Source organism: Corvus kubaryi, unplaced genomic scaffold (genome assembly GCF_017639235.1).
Source record: "Corvus kubaryi isolate FWS band 111438036 unplaced genomic scaffold, C.kubaryi_AGA036_p1.0 37398, whole genome shotgun sequence".
Lineage (NCBI taxonomy): Eukaryota > Metazoa > Chordata > Aves > Passeriformes > Corvidae > Corvus > Corvus kubaryi.
Window position 1 is genome coordinate 3,213,021 of NW_024581137.1, and position 23,877 is coordinate 3,236,897.

The 23,877-nt window shown below is 43.9% G+C and overlaps 1 protein-coding gene, 1 long non-coding RNA gene and 1 gene segment (V, D, J or C); 2 read left to right on the forward strand and 1 right to left on the reverse strand.

Annotated features, from left to right (window-relative positions):
* The first annotated feature begins 239 nt into the window (after positions 1-239).
* LOC121672081 lies at positions 240-3,585 on the forward strand. Its single transcript, XR_006018761.1, has 2 exons — positions 240-2,058; positions 2,510-3,585. It is a non-coding gene; the product is annotated as an uncharacterized LOC121672081 (long non-coding RNA).
* Positions 3,586-8,659: 5,074 nt separating this feature from the next.
* On the reverse strand, positions 8,660-9,145 carry LOC121671836. The segment is given in 2 exon segments: positions 8,660-8,973; positions 9,073-9,145. Coding segments are annotated over 2 exon segments (360 nt in total).
* A 3,054-nt stretch (positions 9,146-12,199) lies between these two features.
* On the forward strand, positions 12,200-16,362 carry LOC121672075. Its single transcript, XM_042044571.1, has one exon. It carries the CDS (start codon positions 13,327-13,329, stop codon positions 14,044-14,046), a length of 720 nt encoding a protein of 239 aa, XP_041900505.1. The 5' UTR covers positions 12,200-13,326; the 3' UTR covers positions 14,047-16,362.
* The last annotated feature ends 7,515 nt before the right edge of the window (positions 16,363-23,877 follow it).

Below are 23,877 nucleotides of genomic sequence, written 5' to 3' on the forward strand. Positions count from 1 at the left end.
CTCTGCCGAAGTGGGGGGGTTCCGAGCCGCTCTGGCTGCCCACAGCCCTGCTGGGGGGGTCATCCTGGAGCCATGGCCCACTGGCCCCTGCTCGGGCCCCGCAGCCACCTGTGCCAGCGCCGGAAACGGGAGAGACAGACTGGGGGGGAGCTTGTCTATTCTTAAGTGTGTATCACAGAGGCGGTCACAACTTTAAGTGGCTTAAAGAATTGTCCATATTCAAAGTGGCCAGCTGATAGGTTCTGTCAGGTCATAGAGAAAGCTGTAGGAAGAACATCACTTCCGAGACTTAGCTTGCTAACCTATGACAGTGTCTGTAAATGGTTTCCAGGATTAGTGGCTCCATCACCTTCCCAGACTGAGATAGGGCTAACCTGACTGTAGTTCCCTACGTCTTCCTTTTTCTCTTTCTTGAAAATAAGAGTGACGTTTGATTTCTTCTAGTCTTCAGGAACCTGTGCTGACTGTTGTGACCTTCCAAAGGTAAGTAAGAGTGTCTTTGCAAAGGCACTTAGCGCTTGTGGGAACATTCCATCAGGCACCATGGACTTAGGTGTGTGCAATTTAAGTGCTCACTAGCTTGATCCTCCTCCACCAAAGGCTAAGTCTTTCTTATTCCAAACTTTCCATCTGGTCTCAGGGGCCTGGGACACCTGAAGGCCATTCTTACGGGTGAATGCTGAGGCAAAGGAAATACTGAGTACCTCAGGTTTTTCCATGTCATACATCACCAGTTTCCCTGCCCCATCCAGCAGCTTTCCCTAGTCTTTCTTTTGCCACTGCTGTATTTGTAGAATCCTTTCTTGTTCCCCTTTACATCATTTGCCAAATTCAATTCTAGCTGGGTTACTGCTTTCCTAAGCACATTCCTGCATGGTTGAATAGCAGCTCCACACTCCTCCTGGATCACCTGCCCCTGATTCCACCTCTTTTATACTTCATTTTTATGCCTGATTAAAGTCAGCAGCTTTTTGCTTATTCATGAGGTACTCCTGCTGCCTCTACTTGGTTTTCTAGGTGTCAGGCTGGACCTTCCTTCAACTTGGAGAAGATTCTTGAATATCAACTAGCATTCCTGGACACTTCTCTCCAGCGTTGTATCCAATGTGGTGCTTCCAAGCAAGATCTCTGAAGAACTTTAAAGTCTGCTCTCCTGAAGTCCAGGGTTGAGGTCCTGCCTTTTGCCCTGCTGCCTTCTCTCAGGAGTCTGAATGCCACTGGCTCATGGTCACTGCAGCCAAGGTTGCCCTGACCTTTCCATCCACAAGGTCCTTGTTGGCTGCCCAATCACACACATCAGAAGGTTGCTGCCAACTCACTCCTGAAACCTCCTAGACTGGTTGTGAGAAATTCTTAGATTCCACAATACAAAGACAAAAGGCAGGCTGACTGAAGTTAACATCTGCGGTCACATGTACTACAACCTATTTTTCAAATAGTTGAGGAGGACAGAAAGTCCATAACAAGATGTTATATACTCAAATCACATAGAAACTTTAGCAAAAAAGGTGTTCAGAGCCTGTGGAACTATAACCCCATCACTGTGGAGGTATTTGTGCTCATTTTTAAGGTCCAGATGCATTAGAGGAGTATCTCAAAGGATGCTGAACATGTGCACTCTAATTCAAGAAAATTTAAGACATAAAAGTATCTCAGTGTTCTGACCTAGCTGTCAGGAAAATGCCAGCTTTCCTGGAACCAGTCTGTGATTGTAGAATCTGATTTCTAAAACTCAGTACATTTAACCCAAAGGTTCTGAGAATCTCTGCTTGTCAGGATTTCAATTTATGTCTTGGACATATCAAATGAGGACAATAAAATTAGGTTTTCTGGGCTGTTGTAGGAATTTTTAGTGACTGAAATGCAAAGGAAGGCAAAAGAAAAATATGAAGGAGGATGTGCAAGATCACCTGGTTTTCCCCCCTTCTTCCATATTCATGTCTTTTTTTCAAGAGAACATACTGAGGGGATGAAGAAATGTTGCTCTGCTTGCTAGGATTCTAACAGAGAAGAGAAATTTATAACTCACACACAGAGACAGACTGTGTTCACTGTCAGGTGAGTGCTTTCAGTAAAATCTAACCTTCATTTTAAGACCAATGTTTCATACATTTATCTTAAAGTGACAGGAAGGCTTCACTCTCTGGATGTTGCATATAAATCTGAGTACTGAAATGATATACTGATCGTCAATATCAGATATTTAACACTTGTCATAACACATTGTTGTTTTTCCTCTCCTGCTGCAGAAAACCATGAAAGGGGTGGAATAAGGAAGTATTTGAATTTTTAGCAGAGTTCAGAGCTTGCGGTTCAGAGCACAAAAAGTCTTTTTGTAAGGCTTATCTTTGCCCAACTAATGCTGTGGTGCCTTGATAAAACCAGTACGCACAGTAATAAATGCCAGAATCCCTCGGGGTTAAAGAATTTATCGTGAGACCATATACAAGCTGAGTAGGAGCAATCCGAACTTGAAATCTATTTCTGTCGTTTTTGTCCTCATAAACAGGCGTCCCTCCGGACACATACAGTATCCTCTTCGGTGGCTCTCCAGGAAGCTGCCTGTACCAGTGCACGATGGCTGTGGCCTCCAGTCGACATGACATGCTGGCAGACATGCCCTTCATCTGCTTCTGCAGCTCTGGAGTTTGCACTGGCACTGACTGCATGTCTACACCTGGAAGTGAAAGCAGAGAAATTGCATGAGGGGAGAAACTCCTGGAGTTTGGAATCAGGCCTGTGTTCACTGTAGATGGGAAGGAGAGAGGAGAGGAAAAAGGGCTTACAGGACCAAAATAAAATTGCAAGAAGGACTGGAAACAGCAACATACTGCCTGTGCAGATTAGACCTGAAAATGAAATAAATAGAGACAGAAATGCTATAAAACTCTTCAGGTGGACAAGCCATCAAATGACTGGGAGGAGGAAATTACTCATTCAGCACATCCAATGGTTATTCTTCAACTCACTACCACAGAGGGTGTTAAATTTACTGATAAGCTAGACCACAGCAGAAACAGTGTAGAAAGGACAAAAAATACTCAATCTGAAAAAAAATCTTCTTCATCTGTCTACCTACTACACTTATATCAGACTTACCTACTGAGCACACATATAAAAAGCTCAAGTTTTTCAGCCTGGCCCTTACCAAGGATGTTCTCCTTAGATACATCAAAGCTGTCCCAGAAGCATGTTCCGCCAGCCTTTCCTTAGAACTTCAGAGAATCATAGAATAATAGAATGCTTTGGGTTAGGAGGTGTGGGATATGCCCAGCCCCTGCCCTGGAGGGATGTCTGCTGAGATAAAAGATTTTGCAATCGCCCAGCAGGACTCCCTGGAAAGGAAACGACTTTTGGGTCATGGCGAGGAAAAGTAGACCCACAATCCTTTGGGGGCCCCTATGCAGATCATTCTGTAACCCGTTGGTCTATCCCAGACCCTCTGTAATCCATTGGTCCCCTTGCTGATCCCCTGTATCCCTATAAAAGAAGACCAATTCGCCTCTGTGGGGGAGAGAGCTCGTCCCTGGCTCCCCCCTTCGCCGGAGGGGACCCACAATAAAGCTACCTTCGTGCGGAACCAGCCACACGGGCCTTCTCGTCTCTCTCTGGTCTGGTTTGGCCTAGAGGCTGCCCTGCAGAGCTGAGCTGGAATCATGAGCTGATATCACTAAAGAGCTGACAGCTTCTGCAAGGGCTCCTCTGCCAGCAGCTGAGAGGAAGACACCGGACCTCGGGCAGGCGATTCCTTTTGGGACCATCTCTCCGGACCGGTCATCTCTTCCTGGGTCACAGCCTCGGACCCCACCACCAGCTGTAATAAGGAGGGATCTTAAAGGTCATCTAGCTCTCACCTCCATTCCATGGCACCCTCTAGGTCAGGTTGCTCAGGGCCCATCCGACCTGGCCTTGAACACATCAAGTGGTGGAGCATCTAGATCTTCTCTGGGTTGTCTGTTCCAGTGACTCACCACTCTCAGAGTAAAGAATTTCTTCCTAACATCTACTCAAAAGCTCTTTCAGTTTGAAACTCTTCCCCCTTCTTCTATCACCATCTAGCCATGTAAAGATTTGTTTTTCATAAGCCCCCTTTAGGTACTGGAAGGCTTCAATAAGGTCTCCCCTAGGCATTTTCGTGTCCAGGCTAAATAGCCCCAGCTAGGCCGTAACTAGGCCAGTCACTAGTAGTGTCTGCCAAGGTTCAATACTGGCCCCCGTATTGTTTAACTTGTTAATCAATGACCTGGATGAAGGGGCAGATGCCTCCTCAGTTCACTGATGGCACAAAGCAGGGAGGAGGAGCAGTGGCTGATACCCCAGAGGGCTGTGCAGCCCTTCAGAGGGACCTTGACAGGATGGAGAGATGGGCAGGCTACTTCCCACCTGAGGGCATCTGCCTGCAACAGTGTGGCAAATGGTCGAAGTTGTACAGCGTTGCTTTAAGTTGGCGTGGAATTTATGAGGCTGGTTGCGGATAACATGAGCTGGGCTCTGTGCTGCCCTTACACCTGGCTTGAGCAAGGTCTCACAACCAAAGGATGCCTGGGGCGAAGTGGAGGTCTCACATCCCCGTGTTGTTTCAGTGAGGCACAGAGGAGCACCTGCGCCTATGTACCAGCCCTTGTCCTCACTCTCCCTTCACCCTGAAAATTGAGCTTTGTTGTAAATCTGGTCTGCTGAGGAGAAAAGGCACACAAAGACTCTCTGGAAAAGGTCAGACAGCAAAGGCTACCTCAGACATTGGAGCGGGGCCAAAGTGTTTATTTTACCTCTTGTGTCAACTATAAATTCTGACCAAAAGTAAGTGACACTTTAACTGACATATTTAACTTCATGCCCCTTGGAACGTAAATGAGGAAAGAACATGAGACATGTAATACACGTATGACCAAAGTTACAAAACCCCATCTACAGCATGTGATTTTTCCATCTCATTGGAAAGGGCCAAAAATTTATAGTATAAAAGGGGGGCTTTGGGGCAGAAAGAGGTAGAGGAACAGAAAAGAGTTTGCCTGCTTCAGATTGGTCGATGGACTATGTCTCTCCTCTCCTGCGGGGAAGACTTTTGGTTAGCTTTGCATCTCCAACTGCACAGGAACAGGCCCAGGAATACTTAATTATATTCGTCTATCTATCTATCTATCTTAGAAAAAACAGGCAGCTGTTAATTTCACTGAGCATCAAGAATTACAGATACATAAAATGCCATGTAAACATTTGATTGCACTGACTAGCCATGATGCATTTTTTTGGAAGATCTTTGCATTCCTTTAACTCTCTCAGGTTGTTGCATGAAATAAGGAGTTCCTCAGGCAGTAGTGTCTTGCCAGCGGCAAGGTGGTTGGACCCTGTGCAAGTGCCTGCCTTCCTTGATAATGGGGTTGTAGCACCAAATAGGAAAAATACAGCTGGTGGCTCTATTACAAGACAGCCTCAGTGGCTGTGGCAAAACCAGAGCAAAGCATGCATTTCTATCAGCCAGGTATTTGCTGCCCCTTGCTTTTTCTTGTACTTTCCCTAATTTCAAAGGCTGCAAATGTGCCCAGCAAAGACTTTATAGCAAATGGTCCCTTGGGCAGCAGCCACCATACACCATGCTCTTCCCTGAGAAAAAATTTCACATTTTATGACCCAAAAGAGAGAATCCTCTGGATCTTTTTTAGGCCTTTGTCAATAGCACTGTATGCAAATAAATCTCATGTTACAACTAGTACAGAAAGTTCATATTCTTCTGTCATCCTTGTGATAAATACATGAGTTTGTGTCAGGTCCTGTAGTACAGATATATCTACAATGAAAGAAGAAAAAAAGAACTTGCATGGACAGGGGTTGTGAATACCCTTGCCACATGAGTCAAATTTCACTGCAGGTCTCCTCACAGCTGTCTGGCTGAGCAGTGCTGTACCACGACTTCTGTACATTCCTTGGTTTAATCTGCAGCTTGCCTTGTAAATGGTCTTCACAACTCTTTCTTGGAACAGTCTTTTCAGGTGTTGCCCAGTGTAATAGATCCTTGCCTACAAAAGTCATTGTCATCATAACCGTTAAGATGGGAGTGACTACTGGTAAGTATAACCTGTATCTGAAGCCATCACCTGTATTTGAAGCCCCCCAGGCTAGATCTTAAGTGCAAATATCTGCCTCCTATGCTCCCTCCCCAACATTGCTTCATTTTTGCTTTCTCAGACTCTGCTTGGGACAGTGTCTATACTATTCAGAGATGATCTGTGTTACTATATAGTTTAGCTGCAATGCCATCACCCACAGGAGTGCTCATTTTCACCAGCACGGTGCATTATACCACCTAAGTTGTAGCACATCTTTGCTTTTCCCCTTGTCTGATATTCATATAAACATACTCAGCATAAACATGTTGGGGTATTTTAGAGGCAGGAAAGTGCAATTACGATTCTCTGCATTTGACAGAAAACCTGCCCCTCAGAGCACAGGCAGCTTTCTGTACAGGCTGCCTGTCACCTGCTAGTTCTGTGGAAATGCCAGTAGGCACAATAGTAGGTACCTTCATCACTGGAATTGATGTCACTGATTGTGAAAGTGCAGATGTTTGCACCTTTCTTCAAAGAAGAATACTTGTTGCTATAGGAATTGTCATTATAAGAAACTGCACCAGGTCCGATATACAGAATCCATTCTGGAGCTTTGGAGGGTACCTGTCGGTACCAATGTATATATGCAGACTGGAAATCAGGAATATCCTCGGCTATACAGTCCACTGATGTAGTGGTCTTGTGCCCTTTGGTAACGGATACTTGTCTCTGCTTTAGAAGCACTTGTGCTTGTCCATCTAGAAAGAAAGAGAGAAAACAGAACAAATACTCTTAGCTTGCTATTCATTCACACACATAAACATGGGATGCTTCCACTACCCTGTGTCATGGTGACGAAGGGAACCTATGAGACCAGGCTGCAGCCAGGGCCAGGAGAGGAAGCAGCAGCATCCTGAGAGCTCTTGCTTGCGTCTGCCCTCAGGAGGAAGTTAACAGCACTCCCAGCAGGGGCAGAGAGCTGCAACTGAGGAAAGGAAATTACTCACTTGGGCCTTTGGAGAGGTTGTCCTGGCAGCTGTTGTTTGAGATAAAGCAGCCTGATTGAACCCTGCTATTTTAACAGTCAGATTACAACTTTACACAAGCAGCAGAAACCTCTCCCTCTCTCTCCCTCCCTCCCTCCCTCCGATTACTTTAATTCATCTACCAAGTAATTTTGTAGTCTGAAGCAAATTTTTCCACTGCTTTTAGATTAATTGAAAGCTTCTAAACATTGCCTGGACTTTTCCTTGGTCTTTTGGACCAAGGAAATGGACTTTTCCTCAGGTTGGCTGTCAATAAAACATAAAAAATAAAACTCAAATCATGGGGCTTAATGAATTGGAGGGGTCTGAAATTACTGCTCATGACACAGATTGAATGCTGAAGACTAGGAAAATGCACAGCAGATATTTGGAAGGTCAAAAGCAGGATTGTTGTGTTTGTGACTGTTTCTTGTCACAGGTAAGGTGAGATGATACACCTCAGAGTGCCTTCTTCAAATGCTGAAAAGAATCACAATGCAAAGAAACATAAATGCTTTGCAACCCACATAGGCATAGTTTAAAATAAAGACCATTAGGTCAAGCAAAATATAGAAATTATTTTGTGCAATTCAAAGTCATTTTTCAGAGGCAAGGTCACTTCTAGTCCCCTTGGAAAGAAAACTAAACCAATTCCCCTTTTCTTGTTGTTGTCATGACATTTTACCTATGTTAGCCAGCTTTTTCTTTTATTTTTTTTCAAGAATTTTCACACAGATACTGCTGTCCTACCGTTGTGCCAGGAATCTGATCTTTCAATCTCCTGTGAAATGCAACTGCTGCTCAGTGTGCTCTGGAGACCCCATACTGGAGACTGGCAATATTGGGTCCTTTGGATTAGGAACACAATAGTCCTGTGACTTTATCTATATGTTGTTTGACCATAAACAGAAAGAGCTGAAATAATTCATAGGAATATCTTTCTGTTTGCAAAAATGAAAACATCTGTTCTGTAGTTGCAGTCTTGCTATGTAGGATGAGAAGCCCCACTGAAGTCAACCAGGAGACTTGTGTTTCAACTTAAATGAAAATTTGATCAACTCCAAAGAGAAAACAAAGATAAAATAAAACCAGATTCTCTACTGACAGAGAAGTATAAAATGGGTATATTGCATCTGCAGTCTTGACTGGTGCTTCAAGTTTATTTTCACTTATAACCTTCTATTCACTTATATATTCACTTATAATCTTCTATTCAAATGACAGAACTGAGGTTTCATTCTTATGATATAGCTTGAAGGGTAGTGGGGATAGAAAGACTTTTCCTGCTTTTAGCAGGAGCCTGCTTTTAGCCAAACCTGTCATCCTATAAACCCCCTCAGAGGCAATCCATCCTGACCCAATAAAATGCCCTTTTTGTTGGCAAACTGAAATAACAGCTCTGCTGGTACTGTCTGTAGTGTGCATCTGCAAAGCTCAGCAGCATTTTTGGTATCTGGCTGTCTGTGCAACCTGATTCAAACCTGTTGGGAAAACTAGGGTGGCAATGTTCCTGTTTGTTGTCAAACACTTCAGGCTCTTATCTGGAAAGTAGAACATGTCTTTGTGCAGGTCCCCTGTGGCTTTCTACTACTGTGCATCCCACTTAGCGCAGTAGTAGGTGGCAGAGTCTTGCAGAGTTACTTTGCTCAATGTCAGGGTGCAGACAGATTTGCTGGGATCCTTCTCAACAGTGAACTTCCCCTCATCAGACTGGTTTTCAAGGAAAAACCTGGAGGACATGTAGGCAACACGCTTGGGAGCTTCATTGACCTTCTTTTGGTACCAGTGAATAAAAACGGTGCTAAAATCAGGACTGGAGACATGGCAGTTGATTAGCACTGTTTTGCCTTCTGGCTTGGTGATAGATATAGGGGTTTGCTGCAAGTCTTGTGCAGAGCCACCTGTAGCAATAAAAGAGAAAAAATAGAGAAGTTGAGATAAGAGAGCATCCCCTTTTCCACTGGTGAATATGCAGGCAGCAGGATGAGCAGGGTATGTACAAGAAAAAACAGTTGTCAGGAAGAAAGTGCTCAGCAACCACATCATCACTGCTCTACTTAGGGCTTCCTTATAGGGACGGGGTCAGGGCCAGCCTCAAGAGGGGGTGAAGCAGATATGAGAGGCAGAAAACTATCCAATGAGGTTGTGCCAGCTACAAGTGTGTTAAATAATGATGCATGAGCCATTTCCTTTTGGTTAACTCTTAAACAGAAGGGAAAAAACCAACCACACGTCTCCCCCCACCAAACCCAGAAAAACTGCCTTCAAAACCCACCCTTGTAAGAAGAGAGCTCACTACTGAGAAAAACAACTTTTTTCCTTCTTTTTTATTTCAACAGGGAATTTGCCTGGATGATGAGTAGAGTCACCTTTTTTTCCTTTCCTTGGTGTATTGTGAGTCCTGTTCTCCAAGATGCATTGGTACTAGACAGAGATCAGCTTCATTTCTTACCTCTCTTACAGACTGAGGTTCTGTAGGATGATTTTTTATCCCATGACAATACTTCCAAAATGCTTCTTCTAACAATTTGTCCTATTCATTTTGAACATTGAACATCAAATAGGCTGCTGTAATATAGCTTCTACTGGAAATCCCTCTTGCTATAGCCATTGTTTGGAGTTATCCAGTACAGCAAAAAAAGTCCCAGTGTTTTCAAACTTTTACTGATTACTCCAATAATTAAAAAATCATAAATATACATCAAAAGTTTGCCTGACCAGCAAACATCTTCCATTACCTGGCCCTACAGCTGCTCATTTTCACATTACTCAATAAGTGGGATTTCTCTCTGCCTACCAAGGCCACTGTTTTCATAGTCAGGCTTTTCCCATGGTCTTGGTACCCTTACAAATTTTAGCGGGTTGAAATGTAAGTTTAGCTCTCTAGCTTAAATGGAGATGTTTTGTACTATAAACTTACATGACATGTCATCAGTAGTAATACACTAATTTCATGTTCTTGTGTTCTGGAACCAGTAAGAGAGCCCTTTTTAGACATGCTTTCTATGCATCTGGTGTAGTTTACTATAGCGTGCCCTTCCAAAGCCAAGTGCAGCACATGGGCCTAAGTATTTTTATATCAGTTGGCATTAATCAAATAAACCAGAATGTCTTTTAAAAAAAGGCTGATACTGAGACCTGAAAACCTGCTAATGAACAGCTGTCTTACATAGCTATCTCCCATCTCCACTGCTTCCTCATCCAGATCATCTGAAAAAATGTATGAGAGTTGCAATACTGTTGCTATTTGTGTTCTTTGTTTTTAAAGTAGAAATTAATTGCTTACACAAGATATAATTTTTCCAGCATCATGAAGTAATTCCCACACTTCCACACTTCCTAATTCAGCCACCAAATTGAGTTTCACATTCAAAGTCCCAGGGGTCTTCCTATGTGTCTGCTAAGAGTGTATATTTAAGTCCCGTATTTCTGTAAATAACTCTTGTTTGTACTTGACTTTTATCTGATAAACAAACCACAGCTTAGCAGCTTCTCCCTGCTGCTTATTAATTGTGTAGCTTACCTCACATCACTCAACAGCCTTGGAGGGAAGAGTCAACAACCTAGGGAGGGACAGACAGCACCATGCAAAGTAGGATACTTTGTAAGATACCTCTCATTATCTCTCGGAAAGACTGCTTGTATTGAATTGCTCTGGAGTAGCAAGAGGAGGCTGCAGCAGCCAGTGCTATGTGGCTCCTAGAATGGCCCCTTGGAAATCACAGGTATATGCAGTCCCTTCTGTCTCCCGGATCTTCACCTGAAGATAGTTGGGAAAGACTCTCAGTTAGAGGTGGGTTTCTCTCATAAGGATTCCCCAGCATTTACTTTGCCCTTCCCAATTCAGACCTGGACATGATTTTCTTTTTCTATCTCTCTGGGTTTTGCATCTGTAAAGTTGCTTATCCTGGGGTAAAACTTGGAAACTGCCACAGGACATGTAAATTCAGCAATTTCATGCAAAATGCCCTCTTTCCCCTTAGTCATTTAGGGTTGCTCTTCTTCCTTTCTCCTTCCCCCCATCTTGGATGTTCCTAGTTCCACATCAAGCACTTCCTGACCTTTTTGCCTGCTGTTTTCCCATGTCTAGACAAAGAAGCTGGCATGTCTCCATGCAAAAACCTCATGGCATTTTGAGATGATTCTTCTGCGAACACATTACAGCTGCAGTAAATGGCAGAGGTTAAGGGAATGGTTGTGGGTACAGTCCCACACCATGCAATGAGTGATAACACTTGCTGAGTTGGTTGTCCAGCTCATGCACCAGTAGCATGCAGGTGTCTGTGTGGGCAGATATTTCTTTAGGAGGAAATCTATGATTCCAATTAATATCAGACCCAGCAAGGGTGATACAGACTAATCTCCGTGTGTGCAGAGGGGGTCCCAGTCATCATTTGGTACCAGTGGATGTAGGTGAACTGTGACCACCAGTTACTTTGCAGATAAACTTGATAGTGTCCTCTGGAAGTGACTGAGCTGTGTGATGGAACACAGAACAGGTGAAGGGCCCAGAGCACACCAGGAGGGAGAGCAGGGAGAATGCAGCAGTGATAAGGTTGCATTAAGAAATCCCCATCACCGGCTTCAAGGAGGCATCCTCAAATAACAGGAACCCCATCCTTGAGGAAGAGGGTCTGACCTTTACTCCGCACTTCCACTGTTAGAGAGTGCTGGAAATATGAGGACTGGAATCTAGAGACTTTACTTAATATGGCATGGAGAGTTTATAGCAATTGGGAAGAGGGATACAAACAGGGGATGCAAAAATTAATAAGGGTGGTAAAAGAAGAAAAAAAAAAAGGAAGACGTGGGCAAGGTCCACCAAGACAACGACCACCCCGACTAGGAAGGGACCAGTGCGCCTTATGCAAAACCTGGGCATTGGAAAAACCAGTGCCCAGAAAAGAGAAAGGGTGATGAAAAAGAAATATGACCAGAGAGTTGCGGGGGTGGTTGCTCATATAAAAGACTGGGCGCTACCCTAGGGGACCCTCTGGTTATAGTTAAACTAGGGAACGAAGAAAAGAAAGTGGAATTTTTAGTAGATACAGGAGCAACATATTCAGTGTTGAAGAAAGCTTTGTTACCTATATTATTTTGTTATTTTGTAGTTATTTTTGTAGGGGTTATTTTGTAGTGACAGGGTCAACTGGCCAATCTGGAAAGGCATACTTTTGTAAACCACTGAAATATAAATTGAGAAAACAGTGAGGAATTCACCAATTTTTATATATGCCTAACGCTCCATCTGCACTTTTGGGCAACGATCTGCTAGAGCAGCTGGAGGCAAAAATAATATTTAAAAATGGGGAAATCAGTTTGGAAGTAAAAGACCAACAATATATAGAGTTGCTGAGCCTAATGCTAATAACCAAAGAAACTGAAATAGCGAATGAAGAAGAAATTATTAAGAAGATAATGGATCAAGTATTCCCTGGAGTGTGAGCCTCTGGTACCCCAGGGAGGGCAAAGAATGCCCTGCCAATTCAAATCAAGCTTAAAGAAGGGAAACGGCCTGTAAGGGCCAAGCAATTTCCCTTGAAAAGGGAAGACAGAGAAGGGATCAGGCCAATTATTGAGAACTTTTTGCAAATTGGATTGTTAAGGGAGTGTCAATCTGATTTTAATACTCCAATTTTACCCATGAAGAAACCTGATGGGTCATACAGGTTAGTACAAGATTTGAGGGCAGTCAATAAAGTGACTGAGGATTTATACCCAGTGGTTGCTAACCTTACACCTCATTAACTCGTTTAACACCTGAACTAGCCTGGTTTACCGTTTTAGATTTGAAGGATGCTTTCTTTTGTCTCCCTCTCCATGAAGCCAGCCAGAAAATTTTTGCACTTGAGTGGGAGAACCCCAAGAGTGGACGCAAAACTCAACTCACATGGTGTGTATTACCCCAAGGGTACAAGAACTCTCCTACCATGTTTGGAGAACAGCCTGCAAAGGATCTAGAATCCTGGGAACCCCCACTGGGAGAAGGACAGCTGCTTCAGTATGTGGATGATCTTTTGGTAGCCACCCAGACCCAAGAGGCATGTATGAACTGGACGGTAAGCCTCTTCAACTTTTTGGGCTTGCAAGGGTATCGGGTATCCCAAAAGAAGGCCCAGATGGTAAAGCAAACAGTTATTTACCTGGGCTATGAAATAAGTGCCAGACAAAGAACCTTTGGATGAGAGTGCAAAGAAGCAATATGCCAGATCCCAAAACCCCAGACAGCAAAAGAGACGAGAACTTTTCTAGGTATGACAGGGTGGTGCAGACTGTGGATTAATGATTATGGGTTGCTTGCTAAACCTTTATATACATTGATTATGGAAGGAAACAAGAGCCTGCCGTGGACAAAGGAAGCAACACAGGCTTCCGACCAACTGAAGAAGGCCTTCATGTCAACTCCAGCCCTGGGACTTCCAGACGTGAGTAAACCATTCTTTTTGTTTTCTCATGAAAAGCAAGGGATTGCCTTGGGAATACTGGCACAAGACTTGGGCCCGTATCGGCAGGCAGTAGCCTACCTTTCCAAACAGCTGGATGCAGCAGCCCAGGGATGGCCAGGGTGCCTCAGAGCCGTTGCAGCAGTGGCAATAAACATCCAAGAGGCATGCAAATTCACCCTGGGCCAGAAAATGACTGTGCTAGTGTCTCATACAGTATCTGCAGTCCTGGAGGCCAAAGGGGGACATTGGCTCTCCCCTCAGAGATTCTTGAAGTATCAGGCCATACTGGTAGAACAAGATGATGTTGAAATTGTGGTGACTAACATTGTGAACCCAGCTTCATTCCTCAGTGGGAATCAGGGAGAACCGGTGATCCATGACTGCCTGGAGACAATCGAGGCCACTTACTCCAATCACCCAGATCTGAAGGACATCCCTCTCAAGGGCGCTGAGACCTGGTTCACTGATGGAAGCAGTTATGTTATCAGTGGAAAAAGACATGCTGGGTATGCCGTTACCAGCAGCTGAGAGGTAATAGAGTCTGGACCATTGCCAACAAACACCTCTGCACAAAAGGCTGAAATAATTGCTCTAACCCAAGCCTTAGAATTGGCAAAAAGAAAGAAGATTAATATTTATACAGACTCATTTGGGGTGGTTCATGCACACGGAGCCATTTGGAAGGAGAGAGGACTGTTAAACTCACAAGGGAAGAGTATCAAGCATGCACCAGAAATACTGAAGTTATTGGACACAGTTCAGTTACCTGAGAAGGTAGCTATCGTGCACATTAAAGCACACCAAAAAGTGAGTTCTGAATTGGAAGAGGGAAATATGCTGGTGGACAGAGAGGCAAAAGATGCAGCCAAAGGTGAAGTACCCAATGAAAAGGTAGAGCAACATTAATACCAGATGGAAAGATTTGCCTTGAAGGTAGGCCAGAATACAACAAGAAAGATAAGAAACTTATTAAAGAAAGGAAAATTCAAGTTATAATCAGAGGGATGGGCTTTAACTAAGAATAACAAGCTCATAGTACCTTTGTATTTGTTGTGGTCACTGGTGCAGAAGAACATGAGAAAACACACTGGGGAATGAATGCTTTGTCCAATTAAATGAAAGATAGGATTATGGCTAGGAGATTGCAAGGTGCAGTGATACAAGTAACTCGCCAGTGTGGTCTTTGCCTCTGAACTAATCCTAAGAATATTCCAAAACCTAAAGTTGGACAAATTGGGAAAGGCTGCGGACCTGGGCAACAGTGGCAAATTGAATTACTCTGAAAAGGGGGGTATCGATACCTATTGGTATCAACAGACACCTTTTCAGGATGGCCAGAGGCCTTTCCTGTAGAGGAATTCCTTGTGGAGCGGGGGCATAGGATACCCCAGGAGAGCTTGGGCATCCCAGGGCTGTTGCAGAAGTACCCCTGACGGGGCCTCAGGCTGAAGATAGGCTTGCAAGGCACCTGCTAGCTGGCAGCCTTGAACAGCCTTGGGAAAAGGTATACACTGGTCAGCTCCCCCGCTGCTTAGAGGCTTTCTCGTGGGAATGGGGAGTGAACTTGGCAAAGTATAACTTGGTGTAAGTAAACAATAAAACTGGAGCACGATGCTAAAATCGTATCGGTGTCCGTATCGTGTCTCTGGCTGGATTCCCCTGCACCCGGGACCCCACCATGCTAAACTTTCCCACTAGGATGGCTAAAGCATGAGAGGTGACCAAAGCGTTGTTGCAAGAAATAATATCCCACTTTGGAGTTCCAGCCACTATGTCTTCGAATAGAGGAAACAACTGAGAGAAATTGAAAAATATGTGTCTGGGGCCCAAAGCAGAGAATTAGATGGGCCAGTACATGATGTACAACCTGGAGATTATGTGTATGTTAAGTCTCTTGCAGAGGAGATTCTGGAACCGCAGTGGGAATGACTGTTCCAGGTGAACCTCACCACCTTCACTGCAATCAAGATCAACGAGCAGAAGGCCTGGATTCATCACTCCTGGGTGAAGAAAGCCCCTGAGGGTGTTTGGGAGGTAACGCGAGGCGACAACGAACTGAAGCTGAAGCTGACCCAAAAAGGCAACAGATGAATTCAGTTATGATGGACATTATGTGGAAAGTTGGGACTTTACTAATTATTCTTACAATCGTAACAAGAGTTAAAGTAGTACTACTCCAGTCTAACGCAACTGAAATATACCCATGCCAGGGGAAGGCATATGATCCTCACTTTCGGAAGGCTTTGAACAAAATGCTCAAAGTCACAAACGCAAGCCTGTGGCAAGGAAGGGATGTTTGAAGATGTAAATATGCATTTGTGCAGGATGGGTTTCATGAGGCTTATCCGTTTGGCCCTGAATGCTGTGACAAATGCTTGAGCAATTAAGTTTAGACTGAAAATAGAGGGGTGTGCAACAAAAGCATATGATGAACAAATTGACCGCAGTAAGGAGTGACTTAATTAAATTGCAGCAACCGTTGCAATCCTCCTTGCTAGCCCTGGGTGATAACCATTGGAAACTGTCCAAAATATTACCAGATTGGGAAGATACAGAAGAACAAGACCATGAATTGAACTGTATTATACCCCTCTGAATATAGAATGTGGGCACGAGAAATTAAAAGTCAGTGGCAAACCATTAACCTAGAGCCCTGCTCTATGAGGGAGCAGTTAGGGTACATATGTGGAAGGATTTTAGGTAAAGACATTTGTTTGGACACAGACCAAAGCATTTGCCACTTTGAGGTGCATTCCATTAACCAAACAACGCGGCTAGCATATACGGAAGAGGTTGCATCTGCCTCAGGATGGCACGTCCCACCATAACAATAGACAATTTAATCGTAAATGATAACCCAACTTAATTTGTGTATTTGGAATTTTACGAAAATTGGAGAATCACATCAGTATATAAAGACAAGCATGATTACTGTCCAAGAAGTCTTGCCTGTCCCTATAGGAATGAATCTGACATTTGTCTCATCATTGGTGGAATGTACTTTTCGGATAGTCACCGACAGCAACTGGTATACTCAATGCCTTGATTCATCCTATTATTGTATTGCTCATTTTAGTTAGTGCAAGTTGGATTTTATCCGTGGTGATGCTTGTTTGGTATTGGAAGATGCTGTGGAGAACAGCAGCCTTGACATCACTATCCAAAGCGTATGGTTTAGTCTTGAATGAGAAAAAGGCTGACCATGCCGCTTGGATAAATGAAGAGGAAATCTGTGTACTGAGTAAAAGAATTTACTCACTGTTAAAAGAGAAGTGGGGAATGAAACATAGATTTAGAAGAAACATCAAGATTTTAGTTATAGGCTAGCTGTGTTGAGATTAGTTGGAATAGGAAGAACTTGGGCCCAGTGAGAGTTAATTAAAATAGTTAGGAGAGCTGGACCTGAAATGGGTTTTAAGATGTGTAGAGGAATTCCTTGTGGAATATAGGATACCCCAGGAGAGCTTGGGCATCCCAGGGCTGTTGCAGAAGTACCCCTGACGGGGCCTCAGGCTGAAGATAGGCTTGCTAGGCACCTGCTAGCCGGCAGCCTTGAACAGCCTTGGGAAAAGGTATACACTGGTCAGCTCCCCCGCTGCTTAGAGGCTTTCTCATGGAAAAGGGGCGTGAACTTTGGGAAAAGGTATAACTTGGTGTAACGGAACAATAAAACTGGAGCACGATGCTCAAATCGTATCGGTGTTCATATCGTGACTCTGGCTGGATTCTCCTGCTCCCGGGACCCCCCTCCCACTACAAAGATGTTAGTAACTGATTGCCAAATAACTGATGATCTGTCATTTGCATGTTTGCTTAGCTGTGCTTAGAATGAGGAATAGAAACTTTGATAAGTTGGTGTAGGGAACAAGGACAATTACCAATTTCCTCCCTTGGTGGGAATGAAACATAGATTTAGAGGAAACATAAAGATTTTAGTCATAGGCTTGGGATTTCAGCTGTAGGCTTGGGCCCAGTGAGGGTTAATCAAAATAGTTAGGAGAGCTGGACCTGAAATAGAGTTTTAGATGTTAGTAACTGATTACCAAATAACTGATGATCTGTCATTTGCATGTTTGTTTAGCTGTGCTTAGAATAATGAGCAGAAACATTGATAAGTTGGTGTATAGAATAAAGACAATTACCAATTTCCTCCCTTTGTGGGAGCCCATCCAAAAGTCACGCAAGAAGAAACTTAGAGGTCACTAAAGTAATTAGAATTGTTAAAACTCAGAAAGGCATAAAGGTCAAAGTGAGGAAGATGAGTTACTTCATCTTCCTTAGGACCACTGACCCAATTCAAGACCACCGACTCAATTCAGATCACACACTATGCATGCTTAATGACATGTAAGCTCATTTCTATACGAAGCGGAGAATGGGAGGTGTCAACACTATGAATATGCATTTTGTATTTTGGATATTCATAATATGTGGAAATAAAAGGTCTCATGTTTGCTTGTATCGGGGCCTGAGACTTAGGGAGCTATCCCACGCAAAAATAAAACATACACTTTCTAACTCTAAACTGTTAAGAGTTTTTGTCCATCTCAGTTGGATATCGATATTAGATTGATATTCATATTTTGGTAAATCATAGTTAGCATAGGAGAAAGGCATGCTTGGTATGTACCTGTGATAGTGCTAGCTTTTAGTTTTGCAATGTTATTATGAAACATAGATATGGTCTTGGCCAGTTGCCCCTCGTTTCTAAAAAGGGCTATAAAGGGACTTTCTGAAATAACTGAGATGAGATCTCCCCATGGAAAGAAGACAAATCTATTGGCAGCAGATCACGAGGACTTTGTCTCATCTGTTGGTAGCTATTTCCCCCCCCCCCCCTTCCTTCCTCTCTACTCTTTTACCTTGTTTTTCTTTATCTCTCTCTCTCTCTTTCTCTCCTCTACCACATTACCGTGTTGTGGGTACTTAAAAAAGGTGCACTGTTTTGATTAAAACTGAAATCCCTTGTGTCCTTTTGCACTCTGAGATCTGTAAACAAACCATCCCGACCCTCACTTGTATTAACGGATCGTGACACACGTCCAAAAGAAAAAATCACTGGAACAAAAAGAGCAAACTGATCCAAGGTGAACTGATCCATGGTGAAAAACAGAAGCCTACGAAAATCTGGGGGGAAAAAAAAAAGGCAACTCACGTGCCCGATTCACAGATGCAACTCTTGCAAAACTTTTGAAGGCAGTCTCACTCCCTCTGCTGAACAATCAACTGGAGGAAATCCCACTCAAAATCTGTGGGAAACAACAAAAGTGGTGCAACAAGCACTTCATAGAATAAAAACTAAAACTCCACCTGAATAAATTAATGCAATTAACAACTTGTTTCACCTGGCTTTTTTTTTTTTTGAGGAAATTTGTTTCTTTTCTCTTTTCTAAGAATGTCAAACATCCCTGCATTGATGATAAAGAAAGCAGTTTGAGGGCAGAGAAAGTGCAAGCAGCAGAATCACACCTAAATGTGATAACCATTTATTCACGTGGACGCTATCACTTTTTAATAATCGGTCTAGTGGGCCAAATTTTCACTTTTTAAGAACCTACCAACACATTGGATGGAACTGCATGAAAACCAATGAAACGTAAAGTGCTTGCATTGTCAGTTTCTTAACGTTTGTAATTTAAGAATTTATGCATATTTGAAATCATACAGATATGTTCTAACCTTCCCAGTTCTGCCTCAGAAGACTTCAAAATTATTATAATTCAGCTAATTTTTTAAATTTACTATTTAGTGAATTAAAGAATCTTGAGAAAACACAAGCAAATGCTACATAAGAAATGGTTAAATCCCCCCTCCTAAACCAGGAGGGTTTTTTGCAGCCATAGACTGCAAATAGGACATGAATAAAATACAGAAAAGCCTTCTACCAGCTCTCAAACTAAAGTGCTGTTCAATCTCATGCCATATGTCTTAAGAAGGTATTTTATCTTTGCCTCACTCCACCTATTTATAGCACATTCTGCAATCTCAGACGAGGGTGCAGAATGTGATGAAGGCAATTTAGTCACTAAAATTCAAAGAAAAAAAAAAGCTACTTGGATTAATGAAACTAATTTTGAAAGAGAATCAATTTCTTTTTAATCCTACCAACAGTAAAGCCCCAGTTTCTAGTTTGTGTCAAGATTACATTACAACAGTGCTATAATCTGTCTCCTAGAAAACAGAGCATAGCCCTGATGTAAAGATATGTTTGCATGAGAACATTTTGTATGGAAATGTTTTGTGTGTTGATTTGTGTCCTAAAAACTAATCCTTCATAATGTCTAAAATTATCCAGCAGAGTAAAAATATTAATGTAACAAAAGCTGTCTAAAGAAGCTACAGCCAAAGAAGCCTCCCCGAAGATACCTGACTAAGACTTGAAAGTTTAAGTTAAACCACTAAGATTAGATAAAGGGAAAACCCATTCCTTAATCATCTCAGGCCTAGAAAAACAAACAAACAAACAAACAAGGCTGAAAGAAGAGAAATACCCATAGGTAATGAAATAACAGATCAAGTGATCCCATTAGTGGGAGATGTTGAAATTCCAAAGAAATCAAAACGGGCTTCCCCACTGATTATTGAACGCCTGGAAGGGGCACAACCAGAGTCAGTTAAGCAATATCCTCTAAAGCATGAAGCACCGGTAGAAATAAAACCAATAATTGCTGAATTTATTGATCAAGAGTTGTTAAGAGAGTATAGGTCTCCCTACAATACCCCAATTCTACCAATACAAAAGCCAAATGCAAATTATCAATTAGTTCAAGACCTGAGAGCGATAAATACAATATCAAGAACACTGCATCCTGTAGTAGCCAATCCTTGCACTTTACTTACAAAATTACAAAGTGACTGGGTGTGGTTTTCAGTTCTAGATTTAAAAGATGCTTTCTTTTGTCTGCCATTAGTTGAAAGCAGTCAGGAAATTGTTGCAGTGGGGATCCTGCAACACGCATATATCAAACCAGGAGTCCCGTGGAAAGGAAATATATATGGACAGACAGATTCTTGCTAGATGTTTCAGAGATGTTTATTTCTCCAGCCGCAAGGCCGGGGCTCAGCGGAGGAACTGCTCCAGTCACGGGACCAAGGGTCCTTCTGCCCGCGCAGGGAACACAAACCAACCAATGGGAACGAGGCTGAGCAGGGACAGGGAAGCCCCGTGTCTGTGCCCTCAGGGCCCCTCTCCCAGGACAACATGGCAGGGGAGGGACCCCAACACCTCACCCGTTTTATTTTAATAAAAGGAGAATGAAAACAACTGGATAAACATAACAAGAACAGTTTCAAAACAAAACAAGCCAGTCTCCTGAGTCTTTAAATGTCCAAACAGATTCTGTGGAACATCTTAGGGCTGACAGAAGGGAGACAGAACTCTCTGAGCATGCTTTGTGGAGAAACTGAGGCAGGAGAGGGTTTAACTTCTTCCCTCCCCCTTTTCATCCCCCACTCGGCATTGGAAAGGGATTTTTGGGGAGACAGTTGGCAAAAGCGTGGTTTTGTGAGGGAAACCATGGATGAAAAAACGGATTGGGAATACACTGGGGGTAATAGGACATAGGGTAAAAGGGAAAGGTGGGATTAGGAAAGGGACACTGTAGGGGGGGACTTACAATAGAGATACTGTCTAACATGACTACGATTTTTTGCATATATACTGCCTTTTACAGGAACACCATCAGGCCCAGTGACCTGCGATGCTTGTAACCCTTTTCTCCCTAGTACAATATTAAATTCCACCACCTCTCCATCTCCCAAGCTTGGGATGTATTTTTCAGGGTTATTCTTTTTAATAGCAGTTCTATGCACGAATATGTCTTGCTGGTTGTCACACCTTGTTATAAAACCATAATTTTGCTTAACATTATACCATTTTACTATCCCTAAGGTCTTAGTTACTATGATCGTTTCCTTTTTCCGACTGGCTGCTGTTTTCTGTCTCGCTGCGTCTTTGCTCTCTCCTTTGGTCGCTCCCGTGTTGGAATTGTCGGGGCTGCTGGTGCCTGCGCGCTCTTCCCGGGGTCGCGTTCGGGGCTGCGCGGGCCGGGCTGGGCCGCGCTGCTCAGTTCTCCGTGCGTCGCCTCCTCTGGTCGCAGCTTCGCTGCCACTGCCAGGCGCTGCACCCACGTCTCGGCCGGGCCCCCGAGCGACGACCCCCCCCGCGCCCGGCTCCAGCGCGCGTTTCGGCTGCGCGCGGCTCCGTTCCACCGCCGCTGCCGCCAGCCGCCGCCCGCGCGCCGCCCCTCTCGGTCGGGCGTTCACGGGGCTCGCTCCACCACGCGCTGTGCTGCGCCGGGCAGACACCGCCGGGTCCCACTGCGGCTCGCTTGGCTCCGCCCGCACGCGGGAACTGCCTCGCTGCTGCTCGGAGAGCGCTCGGTGCACGTGGCCTGGGCCGCACGGTCCCTGCGCCAGGCTTCCCTTCGCCAGGACACAGCTGACATTGCTCAACAGTCTCGGTAACTAAATAATATTCACGAAAATATTCTTCCATCGGCATATATTTTGACTCCAGTATTAACTGTGTCCAAACGGTTTTCCAAAAACCCTTGGTAAGAATTAAATCCCAAGAAACATAGAAAAAGTTCTTAAACAACCATGCCAGGAAGTGTTTCAGTTCTTTCTGAGCTTGAATCAAGCTAAAATTCACAAATCGTTGTTCAAGAATCATTTTAAGTTTAAGATAAATGTCCATATGCGGCTCTGAGAGCCAAGAGTCTTCCCACGGTTCCTCCATAGTTTAGATATGGAATAGCAAAGCAAAACCAAGAAGAGGAATCCAAAGTTTACTCACACAAATCAGTCGCTTAGGGATCGGGGATCGTTCTACTCACAATTCTCCACCATTTGTTGCAGTGGGGATCCTGCAACACGCATATATCAAACCAGGAGTCCCGTGGAAAGGAAATATATATGGACAGACAGATTCTTGCTAGATGTTTCAGAGATGTTTATTTCTCCAGCCGCAAGGCCGGGGCTCAGCGGAGGAACTGCTCCAGTCACGGGACCAAGGGTCCTTCTGCCCGCGCAGGGAACACAAACCAACCAATGGGAACGAGGCTGAGCAGGGACAGGGAAGCCCCGTGTCTGTGCCCTCAGGGCCCCTCTCCCAGGACAACATGGCAGGGGAGGGACCCCAACAGGAAATTTATGCCTTTGAATGGGAAAACCTCAAAACAGGGAAAAAAGCCAGCTTACATCGACCCTATTGCCACAAGGATTCCAAAAATAGCCCCACAAGAATTGGAGATCATTAGCTAAAGAACTGGAAGCCTGGACACCGCCACTCTGGGAAGGTACACTTTTGCAGTACATTGATGACCTACTAATAACAACAAGAACCCATGAAGATTGCAAGGAATGAGCTGTAAGTCTTTTAAATGCTCTGGGACTAAGTGGATATAGGCTTTCCCCTGAAAAGGCTCAGCTAGTCCTCCAAAAAGTGAAATATGAACTGGCAGGAGGAGAGAGAGCCTTGGAAAATAACAAGAAAGAGACAATTTGTCAGATGCCCCAGACAACTACAATAAAAAAAAACAAAACTAAGAACTTTTCTGGGAATGACAAGACAGTGTAAGTTATGGATCTACGGCTATGGACTAATTGTGAAACTCTCCTAAAAGAAACGGAGGGGACCCACCTATGCTGGACACCAGAGACTAATAATGCATTGGTAACTCTGAAACGTGAGTTAATGCAAGCTCCGGCATTGGGCATACTGGATGTCATTAAACCTTTTCTGTTGTTTTCACATGAAAGGCAAGGACCGGTGTTGGGACATTTGGCACAGAAGCTAGGACTGTACAAAAGGCCAGTGGCTTATTTCTCCAAGCAGCTGGACGTGGTCAGCCAAAGATAGCCCGCCTGCCTGTGTGCAGTGGCAGCTGGGACCCTGAACATAGAGGAAGCCCTCAAGTTCACAATAGGCCAGCAGCTAACCATTTTTGTCTCACATACAGTGTCAGCAGTGCTCACGCAGAAAGGAAATCACTGGTTAACCCCATCTAGCTTTCTCAAACACCAAGCTGTCCTAACAGAATCGGAGGACGTGAGTATCCAAGTAACTAACATCTTCAATCCAGCAGCTTACCTCCAGGGCAAGGCCGCTGAGGAGCCTGTACATCATGACCGCATCGAAACCATGGAGGCAGTTTACTCTAGCCACCCAGACTTGAAGGACTCTCCACTAGGAAATGCAGACAACTGGTTCACTGATGAAAGCAGCTATGTCAAGAATGGTAAGTGGTTGCTGGCTATGCAATTACAAGCACAGACGCTGTCATTGAAGCAAATCTGTTACCTGTGCGGACATCAGCTCATAAGGCTGAAATAATAGCCCTAACTGGAGCCTTAGTA